General features: G+C 41.2%; 1 protein-coding gene across 1 annotated transcript in view; it reads left to right on the top strand.

Annotated features, from left to right (window-relative positions):
- The window catches only part of hmcn1 (hemicentin 1), a 493,052-nt gene that overhangs the window by 256,212 nt on the left and 221,524 nt on the right, over positions 1-15,316 (top strand). The window contains exons 28-31 of the mRNA XM_078218304.1: positions 665-812; positions 2,358-2,484; positions 4,978-5,132; positions 14,427-14,705. Of these exons, the coding sequence (XP_078074430.1) occupies positions 665-812; positions 2,358-2,484; positions 4,978-5,132; positions 14,427-14,705 (709 nt within the window). The remainder of the gene's footprint in view (positions 1-664; positions 813-2,357; positions 2,485-4,977; positions 5,133-14,426; positions 14,706-15,316) is intronic.

Genomic DNA, 15,316 nt, shown 5'->3' on the forward strand with positions numbered 1-15,316 from the left:
GAAGATGTGAAAGACATTAGCTGTGCATATGCACCCATTCTCTGGCTAGTTCATATGCATAATACCTGAAGACATTAAAAACCTGAACTGTGAATGTACAGCCATTTCCCAGCCAGCCGCATGTGCAGCAAGGCCCCAATCTCCAACCTCAGACTCAAACTCAACTTAAGGTCAGTTCTTTTTAGTTTCATAACACTACCACCACCTTCTCGATGGAAACTAGGGATTAGCAATAATTGCTAGGCTGAATTTTGTGTAGCAGAAGGCACAAAATGCCACCCTGCCATTTCCCTGCCCACCCAAGTTTGCCCCCATAATACAGAGGGTGGGCAGGTGGGTGGCCAAAAGCGTGCAGCATATCAAAGGTTGGTGCTGAGACACCTAAAAATCCCATCTCCCTAAACAATACATGGAAGTAGATATGAGTGAATTGTTCCCCCTAAATAGATTTAGGTTAAAAGTACAAGGTGCCAGAAAATATATTAAATAGATGTAAATATATATATAATATATAAAATTTAGTACTGTGTATATTATATATATATATATATATTTACACATATATGGTTTGAAAGTCATTTTAGGATAATGTTATCGGGAGAAAAAAATCTAAATATCAAACTCTTCATAGTAAAATATCTTTCTAAATTACTGTGTCCACCAGATTGGGGGCAGCAGCATCATACAGATATTGAACACAGGAAAAACACTAAAAGTGCACAAGGCTGCGACTGGTGACACAGGAAGATACACTTGTCGAACAATCAACATTGCTGGAACTGCAGAAAAGAACTTCAATGTGGAAGTGCTAGGTGAGCTGATTTAAAACTAAAGAAAATATTTGTTTTTGAACCTCTCTCTATCTGCAGGCAACATTGTATGTTATGTACTTAACCATCTGATGGGTGATTTTGTTTTTTCAAATAGAGCTCTCCAAAACTTTACACATTTTCACTCACAATCAGGAAGAACTCCCTGGCTTCCCATTGTTACTTTTGGGGGGTGCCACAAAGATGCGCTTGGGATTCCCTCTTGCAGGTTCCTACATAATGGTTTATGCAGCAATTGTCCAGAAGGGCTAACTTTTCCTGGTCAGTTGTGCTGGGCTGGGAACCATCTGACAAAGTGATTTAAATTGCTAACTTCAGATGATTCTGCCAGTTTTACACTCATAGTTACTCTGAAAGAGTTAGAAAAAATAAAAACACTTCTAACTTCACCATACCTGTTTTAAAGACCCAGATCGAGTCTCGCACAGGATGGCCCCACACGCCCCCAACTAAGCACTCCAACTCCCACAGTATTCCTCACTCAACTCACCCCTCCCACCTGCTGGGAATTCCTCCCAACCCAACCAACCCCCCACCCCCACCAACCCAACCCAACAACCTTGCTCATGTCCACTCCCCACCCCTCAATGTGCAACTCGACCCCCACCTCCCATCCCATTCACTCACGTGAGACACTTACCGTCTCCCTGACCTGTTGTTTTCAATGGGACATTCAAACTTACCTGCTCTATGGCAACTAGTGCTTTTAAAAAGGGGGCATGTCTTCCTTTGCTCTGCTCCTTCTACACTGCATCACTGGAGCCAGGGACAGGTTATGCTGCCTGAATTTCACCAGCCTGAGTCAAGAAGGTTGGGCAAGACAGATACTTTAGAAGTTAAGCACAGGTGAGTCGACACAGTGGCAATCCGACTCTGATTGCCACCCTCAGGAAGTTATGGCTCTATGACATGACACTTGTAGATAGATACTTTGAGGGATTCATACAGTTGTACAGTTCTGCACATTATTGGTGAAGTTACACATTTACAGTTTAAACTCATTTTTTAATAAGGTGCTTAAATTACGCCAAGGACAAAAGAAGGATCTCATTGGACGACATGGTTGAAGCAACTAAGAGAGTTTATAAATGCTTCAATGCTCTTTTCGTTTATAAGAGCACAATTTTATACTTTTTTAAAAATTCCTCCCTCAATTTTAATGTACTGTAACCCTTGTTTCCTTGGCCACTTCTGAACATTTGTCCTTTTACCAGAAGAGCCATTGATAATGGTGAATTCATTGCACTGCCTCTCTACTCTAATTCTTCCCGTTCGAGGACCCAAAAACTATTGAACCTCCCTCAGATGTCCCATCCTACAATCTGTCAAATGTCATGACCTTTAACTTCACATGCTTGATTGTTTTCATCTTCCTTTCTACCCTTTTTAACTTCAGTGATGCCCTGTTGTCTCCCTTCACCTAGGTTTTGTTATTTACCTTAAGAAAACTATCTCTCAGTCTCTTGTGTTCACACCATTTAAATGCATTCTGCATTGATGTTTCTTCATTTTTCCTTACTCCCCAAGTCCCTCCAAGTATAATGGGTGCTGGCAGTGCAAATGAAGTTTCAGTGGTTTTGAATCAGGAAGCAACACTGGAGTGTAAAGTCAAAGGCATTCCCTTTCCTGACATTCAGTGGTATAAAGACAACAGGTAAGCATGTTTTCTTGCATGTTCCACAAACAGCATCCAGAGGTCTTTAATTCCAGTTGTTTTATCTACATGTTGCACCTACATGTTTCAACCTTATGGTCTTGCCTCCTGCCCATCTCAGCTCCTTCAATCTAGCACGAGCTATTAAAGACCTCTAATTGTGTCTGTCACTCCTTGTCAAAGATGAAATTTGATAGAGGTACTCAAAACCATGAATGATTTTGGCTGAGTAAATAGGGAAAACTGTCTGCAGTGGTAGACTGGTTAATAACCATAAGGCACAGATTTAAGCAAATTAGTAAAAGAATCAAAGGTGACATGAGGAAACATATTTTTACACAACATTGTGATCTGTAATGCATTGCTGAAAAGAGTAGTGGAAGCAGATTCAAGGGTAATGTGCAAAACGTAATTGGATAAATACTTGAAAGGAAAACATTTGCAGGGTTGTGGAAAAAGAGCAGGGGGTATGGAATTAATTAGATTCTTCTACCAAAAAACTGCACAAGCACAATGTGTCATATGAAACCATAGCAATATGAAGACAAGACAGTGGAGCTGAGATGCAGCTTAATGGTCTCCACTCCTCTAATGCTGAAGAATACCTTCCCTGGGCACACAGAAGAGGAAAATTGACTCCTGGAATTCGGGTCATAATCCCATTCCCTGACTGCTATATCATTACCTAATTTGGATTTAAAAGTGGGTACATCTGATGTGCTTCAAATCCAAAACCATATAATTAAAAACATCCTAAAACTAACTTCTTCAATCTTGTCTGGCTAAAAAATTCTTCCTTTGTTTCAGACACTTTGCTGGCGTAAAATTTTCAGGAATAAATAATTAGGTTTGCAAGGGCAAGGATAATAAAATAATCCACCTGGTATTGATTTTGTAGAATTGGTGGTAAAGCCTTTCTCGAGCTAATCTTGTATACTGACCCACCTACTCACTGCTTGAAAAAGAGAGGCGTTATCAAATCAATATGTACAAAAATTAAAATGTACCACTACTTGTTGCATTTTTGTTGAGAGAGAGTGTTAATTGAGACTCCATTGGTATTTTTGAGTAGCCAAGTTCTAGAGCTTTTGTGATTCTCTTCAGTGGATAGAACCAGCAGTCTGGATTTTATGGTTTTCACATGTTGGGGGAACTGGAGCGGAAAGTGAGTGATCTGCCCCTGCAGTCTCAGCATTGTAATTAAGTGTTAAGTGACAAATTAATGGCCACCTAGTGGGAAGGGGATTCAATATCTGATCGGTCTTCTAGGCTGCAATGTCAGGCAGGAGAGAGGTTATGCCATGAACAGTATGCCAGTCACAGCCACCAATTTAAAGGCTTCCTTCCCACTCAATCTCTCTTTACTTCTTATGGCAAGCTTAAAACAGTGAATAAATGAAGGCATAAAACATACAAATCCTGCCACCTTCAACAGCAAAATCTTCTGCTGCATGTAGACATGATCTCATTGGCAGGCCTTGTCTTCCAACCCTTCTGCTGCCTCCTCATAGCTGCAGTAAAACACTTCCAAATTTGTTCCCTTCTGCCCCTGAAAAATGAAGTGGGCAATGAGAAATTGCGTACAATTGCAGCTTTAATGAGTTCAATTGTTTGTTAATTGGTTATTTGAAAATTGTGGGCAGGCTTCTGATTTCCATGCCTGCTTGTCTTCGTAATTTTGAATGATATTGTATTTCCAACCGAACATCATCATCACTGTATTTTACATATCCAAGCAATCTCACCAAGAAAGAAAATTTAGTTTAGACAACTGCTAATACAATAATCAAAACAGTAATTTAGTAAGCTAAGTCATGAGTTTAGCTGTTAATTGGGAATGATCCACAGGGATCAGTGAGTGACAACTGTACCACTATGCAGAGTCAGAAAAATCCAGTGTTTGAACTTCACATTTGCTGCTTTGAAGGAAGTCAAACAACTTTTGAGCTGTGTGTTCCTCCAGCATCACTGTCTATGATAAATACTGCCTTAAAAGCCAGGGCTGTAATCTGCAAGAGTGCTACAGTTGTTAAAGTTTATTTATTAGTGTCACAAGTAGGCTTACATTAACACTGCAATGAAGTTACTGTGAAAATTCCCTAGTCGTCGCACTTCGGCGCCTGTTCAGGTACACTGAGGGATAATTTAGCATGGCCAATGCACCTAACAAGCACATCTTTTGGACTGTGGGAGGAAACCGGAACACCCGGAGGAAACCCACAGGGAGAATGTGTGTGTGGAGTTTGCACAAATGACCAAAGCCAGGAATTAAACCCAGGTCCCTGGCACTGTGAGGCAGCAGTGCTAACCACTGTGCCACCCTCAAATGAAGCACAGTTTTAGCAGATATGCCAAATGATGAATATTAGTTTTATCCTTGAATGTTCTCTCTGTCCTCCACCTGGTAGAGGTGATATATTATGAAATTAAGATTTATCTCCGGTTTGTACTAAGTACAATAATAATGAAAAAAATGCATCATTTGCACAACAGGCTTTTGTACCCAGGTGACACTAACATGGATGTAAAAGACAGAGGGCAGGTATTATACATAAAGAGTGCACGCCTAGCTGACCAGGGTCACTACCAATGCAGTGTGGTGAATGCTGCAGGAAAACGATTCAAAGAATTCAAGCTCAATGTTTATGGTAAGTATAGATGGAAAACTGGCTCCTTAGCATCTTATGTTATACTCAAAATCTGGGGACTTTCCATCAGTTATTTACTTTATATTTTTATTGACTGACTGAAATGCAAAGCTGAGATTATCAAATTTCTGTGAAACTGTTACACATTCAGAAGTAGGTCACAGGAGTGTGGGAACTGAACTCCAGCTATCTGGCTGGATATTTCAAATCTAAAGTACCAAATTAAGTAGCCAGAAGTTTCATAACCTGCTCTGCTTCATGGGTTTTGAAGGAAATCTGGCATTACTATTTGCATCGGAATGTTGCTCGCAATTAGTTGGATGATATGCTGTTTCAGAAAAAAAACACTGTGATATACAGCCCACTGTGTATATTTTGCTGCTACAATTGTGCTGTTTAATTAGCCTTTTCTTCTGAGGTCGCAAAGACTCAAGCCAGGATGGGGCAGTAAGCGGTGCAGTGAATTTTCAGTGTGCTATTGCCTCACTCTCAACCAATGCCAGGGGGGTTCGGGGGGGGGGGGGGGGGGGGCAGGGGGTGCAGCAGATGCAAATCGGTTGCATTAGGAGGATAAAATACAAACTCGGAGTGGAGAAAGAGATAGGAATTCACTAGTATGAATATAGAAACATTGCGAACCACATCAAAAGGGTGAGTAGAGGAGCAAAGAGAGATCACGACAAAAGTGTAGTGGTTGAGGCTAAACACCACAGTCACAATATTCTTTCAGTAACCCATCGGCAAGAGTGCTGCTAGAGAAATAATGGAAATCGCAGAAGATGCAACCAGGCCAAAAACTGGTATTGAACCCAACACACAAAACATAAAGGATTGTAAATTATTACTATTTCTGATTTTTCACAAAGAAGGACGTAAGCAACACACAATCTCCCCAAACAGGAAAACCTCAGTAAAATCAATAGGTGGGGTTTTGCACGCAACCCACCGTCTGGAAACTTCTGCCCCTCATTCAGGAAGATGTCCTGCCTCAGAGAACTGTCATCTGCACGGTCCAGAACTTGTGGGTGATGTGGGTGGGACACTTGTTGAAAGGAGGCCGTTTGACAGAGGTGTCTCTCCCTTACCCCAGCCTTGAGCAGGATCACTTTCTGAACACATCCTTCCCATGGAATTTTATGGTCCTCCCCTCCCCTCCCCTCGCCCCACCAACAACCTGCAAACCTGGCTGTGGGGGGACGTAAAATTCTGCCCATAATTGCAGGACTGATCTTCACACAACTGATCAACATATGAAATTGTATCCTGGCTGAGATACATCTCTGGGAATTATTTAAGACCCAGTTGGATTCTACAAATGGGAAGACATAAAGATTTTTCTAGGTGGATGAATTAAGATGGACTGCATGGCTTTCCTCATCTGTAATTATATTATGATCCAATATCTTCTACCTTTCCGTGAGCATTTCCTATAGAGATGGAAAGCAGTTTCTTAAATTAATAGAATCATAGTACTTTAATTTAGCTACACGTGATTGACAGCAAAAGCAAAGCTGACAAAGTATATGGTCAAAATTAAATTAATAATGCATATTGTAAAATAAATCATTGAATCATTTCAAATATTAGTTTGATCGGAAAAATATATAGGCAGGCCTCCCACATAATAATCATTGTATGACAAAAAGGAAGTAATTTGAGACACATTTATAATGTGATTAAGCACTACAGAAATAGAATCGTATTCCCTAAAAGTATTTTATTCACCACTGTAGCAAGAAAGTTGTTTTACGTGATTTATAATATTAGTAAAAGTATTCGTAACTTTCATGAATTGGTGGAGAAAAATATGTGAAAAACAGGGAATGAAATTTAATTTTGTCCCTTCCTTCCCCCTCCCCCGCCCACCCTCACCCCCACATCCCTGGAGGTGGACTGGGAGCCAGGGGGGAAACCATATAATCAGTTGGGAACTCATCACCTTCTCAATTCCGCCCTGATTAAGTCTGGGGGTGGAAAGGATCAAGAATGGCCTTCCTCCTCACAAGCCAGTTGAGCCTGGAGGCCACTAAAGAGCCACTTAAGGACCTCATCCTACCACTACTGATTGAATACCAGCGGCAGGCAGAAACTGCACCTTATGGGAACTGGCAGGTTTGCCTATGGTATAGTAGGGAGGTCTCTGCTACTTGCACAGCCCTTGCTCAATGGCCAACTAGCAGCAAGGCCGCCAGCCAGTAGGCAGGGGACCAGCACCACAAACATTAAATTCTGCCCCAAATAAAAAGGGAAGCGGTGAAAGAAAGAAAAGGATCTCAAAGACAATGAAAATCACATCCTTTCATTCAGAAGCACTCATTCTATAGATATTCTAAATAATACATCAGCTCTTGATAATGCTGCCACCCACTATATGATTGTCATTATATAATGAATCAAGTTAGACATGTACAGGGTGTCTTTTTTTTATTGATGTCTGTTTATAGATTGGAAGGTGCAAGTTATTCAGATATTAAATTTGTTCAAAAGTTTCAAAGAGCTTGTTGTTTAATTGTCACCAGGTAAGCATGGATATGAAGGAAACTTTGCAAATCATAAAATGCTTCCCAGACAGTATGAGAAAATATTAAAATGTAAATTTCATCATCGAATCATAGAATCCCTACAGTGCAGAAGGAGGCCATTTGGCCCATCAAGCCTGCACCGACAACAATCCCACCCAGGCCCTATCCCCTAACCCCTCTGATACTAAGGGTCAATTTATCATGGCCAGTCAATCTAACCCGCACAACTTTGGACTGTGGGAGGAAACTGGAGCACCCCCCACGCAGACACAGGGAGAATGTGGAAACTACACACACACAGTCACCCGAGCCCGGAATCAAACCTGGGTCCCTAACACTGTGAGGCAGCAGTGCTAACCACTGTGCTGCCCACCTCAGCTATTATTTGATTGACTGTGTAGAGGGACGAAGGTGTCCTTATGCGAAGTTCATAGAAATGGGATTTCTATGATTATGCGAAGTTGAATGACAGCAGTTACAACCAAATGTTGGGAATGGTGCAGAGAAAGCAAACAAATTAGTCATTCCATCCATAGCTTTTTACAAAGTCCTGTGCATAGAAATAGGAAGACTGACATCTGTTATGCCTGTAGAAAGCTTGCACTGCACTATGAGGGAAACCAGATGTTGGTTGTGAAGAATAATAGTCACAACAGATTAGCCAAACATCAAATGAGAAGCAGATGGATAAATTTACAATATGAAACATGCTGACTGACAAAAATAAAAATGCTTTAGAATCATTGTGTTGCGAGGTTATCTTGAGCAGAAGTGCTGTCAAAGCTTGAAAATTAATGTTTTAACTAGAATACTGTGCCTAGCTATTATTTAACCATGTTTTAATCCTGTTTTCCTTTTTCATGAAGGATTGGATACTCTAAATTACTCTCCATACTCTCAAAAAGACCAAATAAAGAAAAACAATCCTTTGAAAAATTAGATATATTTGTCCCATGGGTGTGACAATTGATTAATATTCATTTATGTAAATGTGGTGTTAAGCTCTTAATATGCTTGGGTATTTACAAGAATTCTGCAGTTTCAACCATGTATTGGGCAAGAATTCTTTAAAAACCAGAGAATCTTTGGACAATCATGTAAATTTGCTGTTGTATGTAAACTGAACACACAAGCGACATGATCTCTGCCTGCCAGAGTGGAAAATGGAAATGGGATACATTCCTCTGCATCCCCAATCACGTTTCTGTTTATTCCTATCAGAGCAGAAGTTCAACACATCTGCCCAAACATGGGAAAATATGGTGAAATAATATGCAAACAATAGAAATATGTCATAGAATGTATCATCCATCATTTCTCAAAAGCAGCACTAGATACCAGGGACTCCTGATAGTCCCTGTCCCTCCTCAAAGACAGGGAGAAGAGAGCTTAAAGTTTAAATGTCAAGAAGCCCACAGTTGATTGCAAGGGTTGCAATATGAAAAAATAAATTTACCATCCTAGAATACTACAGTGGAGAAGGAGCCCATTGAGTTTGCACCGACCACAATCCCACGCAGGCCCTATCCCCAAAACAACATGCATTTACCCTAGCTGGCCCCCCCCGACACAAAGAGGCAATTTACTATGGCCATTCCACCTAACCGCACATCTTGAGACTGTAGGAGGAAACTGGAGCACCCGGAGGAAACCCATGCAGACACGGGGAGAATATGCAAACTCCACATAGACAGTGACCCAAGCCGGGAATTGAACGCGAGTCCCTGGCGCTGTGAGGCAGCAGTGCTAACCACTGTGCCACCGTACCAGCCCTGTCCCTTCTCAAAGACAGGGAGACGAGAGTTTAAATGTCAGGAAGCTCACAGTTGATTGCAAGGGTTGAAGTATGAAAAAATATATTTAGAATCATAGAATCCTACAGTGCACATTTAAAATTAAAACACAATGCCAAGGGCGGAGCTGAGATTTTTTTTTAACGGAGCAAGTTATTATGATCTGCCTGAAAAAGGCGGTGAAGCAAATTCGATAACAACTTTCAAAAGAGAATTGGATGTATGCTTAAAAAGGAAACATTTGTATGGGGGCTATGGCAAAGAGCAAGAAATTTGGACTAATTGCTGTTTCAAAGAACTGATGCAGCATAATGGGTTGAATGGTCTCCTGTGTTGTAAGATTCTATAATTCAATAATGCAGTTTTACCAACAATCCAGAGCCTATCCGCAATATTAGACTGCAGCAGGAGTCTGAGACCTGCCACAAATGTCCACTCACGAGTACTGCTGGACTCCTTTCTGGAGATGTGGGAGCCTTTCATAAATATACACATGGCTCTGAGACTAGACGTCACAAGATACATCAAAAAATCCCACTTCTGCATAAATGATATATCTGGGCTAATATAGTTAACACATTCATTGCTAAAGAATACTTACAGATAATGTTCTGTTGCATTTTTAAATATCAGATAGAAATAAAATGCTGACGGTCAGGTTTTGTCAGATTCAAAATGTAACTTATTTTGTTATATTGGTTGTAAATTACTTATTAGATTAATATCCATTAATACATGTTCAGTCGCATTTTAAAATCAAGGAAAAAAAATCACTACTTTGAGTACTTGTGATTAATTCAACTTCCTTGAGGAGTTGCATAAATTGGGTAGATTTCATGACCATGAGGATTGTTGATGTCTTGTTGAAAGTATTGAGATATGTAGGTAGGCCAAATATTGATGTGTTTACCCGAGTATCTTTTGGTGTTTGAACATAGGTATTCCTTGTCCATGTCAGTGAATGGCATTTGCTACCAAATAAACCTGTTGGACTTTAACCTGGTGTTGTTAAAACTCTTACCATGTCAGTGAATGCAGGGTTAGCTGTGATATGTAATATCACTTTATGAATCACTAGATTATAACTTACTCCTTCATATCAGGATCTGGGTTATGGCTGGGTTCAAAGTGGAGTGAAAATTTCTTTTCTCTGTAAGCTGCGAAGGGCCTAATAATAGTACGTTTGAGCATTCTCTCCCCAGTTCCAAGTTATAGTTTAATATTCAGTCCCACATTGAATATAATTGGACAGAAACAAACAGCCACATTAATCATCTAAGGCAGCAATGCTTTTTGATCACGCAAATTGAAATTTCACACTGATGGAGGATACTATTCTGAGGTCAAGGTTAAGTACATTATTGGCACAGTGTAAAGCGATCTTTACCTAATATTTAAGAAAAAAGATTTATATTTAGACTTGTCCTATCATATCTTTCAGAAACATAAAGGCTTCACAGAGAATAAGTTGCTTTAGAATGTAGTGAATATTGGGTAGGTGCAAATGCCAGGCTTTTGCACATAAAACATAGAACAGTACAGCACAGTACAGGCCCTTCGGCCCTCGATGTTGTGCCGAGCTTTGTCCGAAACCAAGATCAAGCTATCCCACTCCCTATCATTCTGATGTGCTCCATGTGCCTGTCCAATAACTGCTTGAAATTTCCTAAAGTGTCTGACTCCACTGTCACAGCAGGCAGTCCATTCCACACCCCAACCACTCTCTGAGTAAAGAACCTACCTCGGACATCCCTCCTATATCTCCCACCATGAACCTTATAGTTATGCCCCCTAGTAACAGCTACATCCACCTGAGGAAATAGTCTCTGAACGTCCATTCTATCTATCCCCCTTATCACCTTATAAACCTCTATTAAGTCGCCTCTCATCCTCCTCCACTCTAAAGAGAAAAGCCTAACCTCAGTTGTTGGCAAAATTCTAGAATCCATCATTAAGGATGAGATTTCTAAATTCTTGGAAGTGCAGGGTCGGATTAGGACAAGTCAGCATGGATTTAGTAAGGGGAGGTTGTGCCTGACAAACCTGTTAGAGTTCTTTGAAGAGATAACAAATAGGTTAGACCAAGGAGAGCCAATGGATGTTATCTATCTTGACTTCCAAAAGGCCTTTGACAAGGTGCCTCACGGGAGACTGCTGAGTAAAATAAGGGCCCATGGTATTCGAGGCAAGGTACTAACATGGATTGACGATTGGCTGTCAGACAGAAGGCAGAGAGTTGGGATAAAAGGTTCTTTCTCAGAATGGCAACCGGTGACAAGTGGTGTCCCGCAGGGTTCAGTGTTGGGGCCACAGCTGTTCTCTTTATATATTAACGATCTAGATGACGGGACTGGGGGCATTCTGGCCAAGTTTGCCGATGATACAAAGATAGGTGGAGGGGCAGGTAGTATTGAGGAGGTGGGGAGGCTGCAGAAAGATTTAGACAGTTTAGGAGAGTGGTCCAAGAAGTGGCTGATGAAATTCAACGTGGGCAAGTGCGAGGTCGTACACTTTGGAAAAAAGAAAAAAGAATAGAGGCATGGACTATTTTCTAAACGGTGACAAAATTCATAATGCTAAAGTGCAAAGGGACTTGGGAGTCCTAGTCCAGGATTCTCTAAAGGTAAACTTGCAGGTTGAGTCCGTAATTAAGAAAGCAAATGTAATGTTGTCATTTATCTCAAGAGGCTTGGAATACAAAAGCAGGGATGTACTTCTGAGGCTTTATAAAGCACTGGTTAGGCCCCATTTGGAGTACTGTGAGCAATTTTGGGCCCCACACCTCAGGAAGGACATACTGGCACTGGAGCGGGTCCAGCGGAGATTCACACGGATGATCCCAGGAATGGTAGGCCTGACATACGATGAACATCTGAGGATCGTGGGATTATGTTCATTGGAGTTTAGGAGGTTGAGGGGAGATCTGATAGAAACTTACAAGATAATGAACGGCTTTGATAGGATGGACGTAGGGAAGTTGTTTCCATTAACAGGGGAGACTAGGACGCGGGGGCACAGCCTTAGAATAAAAGGGAGTCACTTTAGAACAGAGATGAGGAGAAATTTCTTCAGCCAGAGAGTGGTGGGTCTGTGGAATTCATTCAGAGGGCTGTGGAGGCCGAGACGTTGAGCGTCTTCAAGACAGAAATTGATAAATTCTTGATTTCTCGAGGAATTAAGGGCTATGGGGAGAGAGCGGGTAAATGGAGTTGAAATCAACCATGATTGAATGGTGGAGTGGACTCGATGGGCCGAATGGCCTTACTTCCGCTCCTATGTCTTATGGTCTTAAGCCCTAGCTCCCTCAACCTTTCCTCATAAGACCTACCCTCCAAACCAGGCAGCATCCTGGTAAATCTCCTCTGCACTCTCTCCAATGCTTCCACATCCTTCTTATAGTGAGGTGACCAGAACTGCACACAATATCCCAAATGTGGTCTCACCAAGGTCCTGTCCATTTGCAGCATAACCCCACGGCTCTTAAACTCAAACCCCCTGTTAATAAACACTGACACACTATAGGCCTTCTTCACGGCTCTATGCACTTGAGTAGCAACCTTCAGAGATTTGTGGATATGAACCCCAAGATCTCTCTGTTCCTCCACATTCCTCAGAACCCTACCTTTGACCCTGTAATCCGCATTCAAATTTGTCCTACCAAAATGAATCACCTCGCACTTATCATGGTGAGATATCATCAACAACAATGAGATAAATGATTAATTAGTCTTCGCTTGGCATTGGGTGAGAGAGGAACTTTAGCCAGGATATCAAGAGAACTATCTACTGTTCTTAATCCTATACAATTTTTAATGTCAATCTGGGCGGCACAGTAGCACAGTGGTTAGCACTGCTGCTTCACAGCTCCAGGGACCTGGGTTCGATTCCCGGCTTGGGTCACTGTCTGTGTGGAGTTTGCACATTCTCCTCGTGTCTGCGTGGGTTTCCTCCAGGTGCTCTGGTTTCCTCCCACAGTCCAAAGATGTGCGGGTTAGGTTGATTGGCCATGCTAAAATTGCCCTTAGTATCCTGAGATGCGTAGGTTAGAGGGATTAGTGGGTAAAAATATGTAGGGGTATGGGGGTGGGGCCTGGGTGGGATTGTGGTCGGTGCAGACTCGATGGGCCGAATGGCCTCTTTCTGTGCTGTAGGGATTCTATGATTCTATGAATCTGATCCTCTTAAACAGGCAGATATGGCTTTGGTTTAATTTCTAATCCACCCTATACATAATTTTAAGAGTCCTTGATGCAGGATGAAAAGCTTTCCATTTCCCCAGTGCTCGTGCACTGTCTTTTAAATACAGTTTAATGAAATTACTTTTTTTAAAGAAATAACAGCTATATCATTGTAGATCAATGCTGACAATGAACCAGCAAGCAGCTGGCAGTGATGTAACTTGATCAGTCAGAACTGTAACCATCAGTGTGGAACTGTTCATAACAAACTGGTCCGCAGGGATCAGTCGCATTAACAGCTGTTAACAATAGCTTAATGCAGTGCTGTTGGAACTTAGCTAACAATGCATGAGATTTGGCTCAATCAAACAGTCAGTTTCTGATTTCTCCTACCTAACCCAGGGGCACTGAAACCAAATAGCTCTGCCTCACCTGAGTTCAGCCGACTCAGCAGAAACAAGCCTGAGGCTTTTCTGGTCTCTGTGAATCAGTACCATACTGTGTGGTACAATTACTTGCTGAGCCATCTGGCCACATCACCAACTGTGCCAGGATTTCCCTCCATAGGCTGAATGTTCAGTTCCAATTCCATGCAGCTGATTAAAATCTGGTACAATTTCACCCAATAAAACCTGTTGATTCTAAATATGTGTAAAAGCTGACGTATGACATTGCCTGCCTTAAGACTAGAAGTGAGTATCCTATTGCTGGAGTTGCTAGGTATTCCAAAATTGTACAAGATATTTATTTCAATTTGCCTATAATTACAATTACACTGTTTTTGTATCATTATTCCAAAAGTCCCACCAAGTATTAAAGGCAGTAACATCACAACTGACCTGACAGCTCTGCTGAATCACCCTGTGATCATGGAATGTGAGGCTCGTGGTGTTCCCCTGCCTGCTATGACATGGTACAAAGCTGATCGACCAATCATCTCCAGTCCACAAGCTACGTATATTAACAGGGGGCACTTCCTTCAAATCCCTCGCGCCCATGTATCGGATGCAGGCCGATATACTTGCCGTGTCACCAGCATCGCTGGAATTGCTGAAAAGTTCTATGTGTTGGATGTGTATGGTAATAATTTTACTCTTATTTACATTTATATCTCTATTTCTTTCTCCTTGTTGTTTTGCAAGCTTTTACAAGAGAAAATGACAAAGTATAACAATTTCTTGGTGTAATGAAAATTCAAGGTTTAGACCACAGCAAACCACAGTAATTGTACATCAGTTTATTTATAATTTTATTGTTTAGGATAATTAAAAAGCAATAAATTAGAAGTATATATGCATTTAAAGAATATTTGTCACATTGAATGTCACATCTTTTAATAGTATTGTGCACTGCTTTTTTCTACTCCTCTCCATTTTTCTTTATTTCCTAAAGGTGGTGACTCATAGTGAATGTGGCTCTGCAGGTGCTGCCTCCCAAATATTGCTTCAGCCAAGTACCTATCCTCTATGTTTGAACCTATGAGCAGCAACAGATTATTCACCGCCAAAGGCCATTGGAGTCTAGGATTGCCTTGTTCCCACCTGTCATGCCTAGATAGGACAGGCAGGATTTTCACCTAGATAGCACTTTTCTCATCCTCCCCACCATCAAAAAAAGATTAAATGGCTATTCATCTCATTATTATTTCTAGGATCTCATATTCAAATTTACTACTGTGTTTGCCTAAAAAA

This window comes from Mustelus asterias, chromosome 8, assembly GCF_964213995.1.
Source record: "Mustelus asterias chromosome 8, sMusAst1.hap1.1, whole genome shotgun sequence".
NCBI lineage: Eukaryota > Metazoa > Chordata > Chondrichthyes > Carcharhiniformes > Triakidae > Mustelus > Mustelus asterias.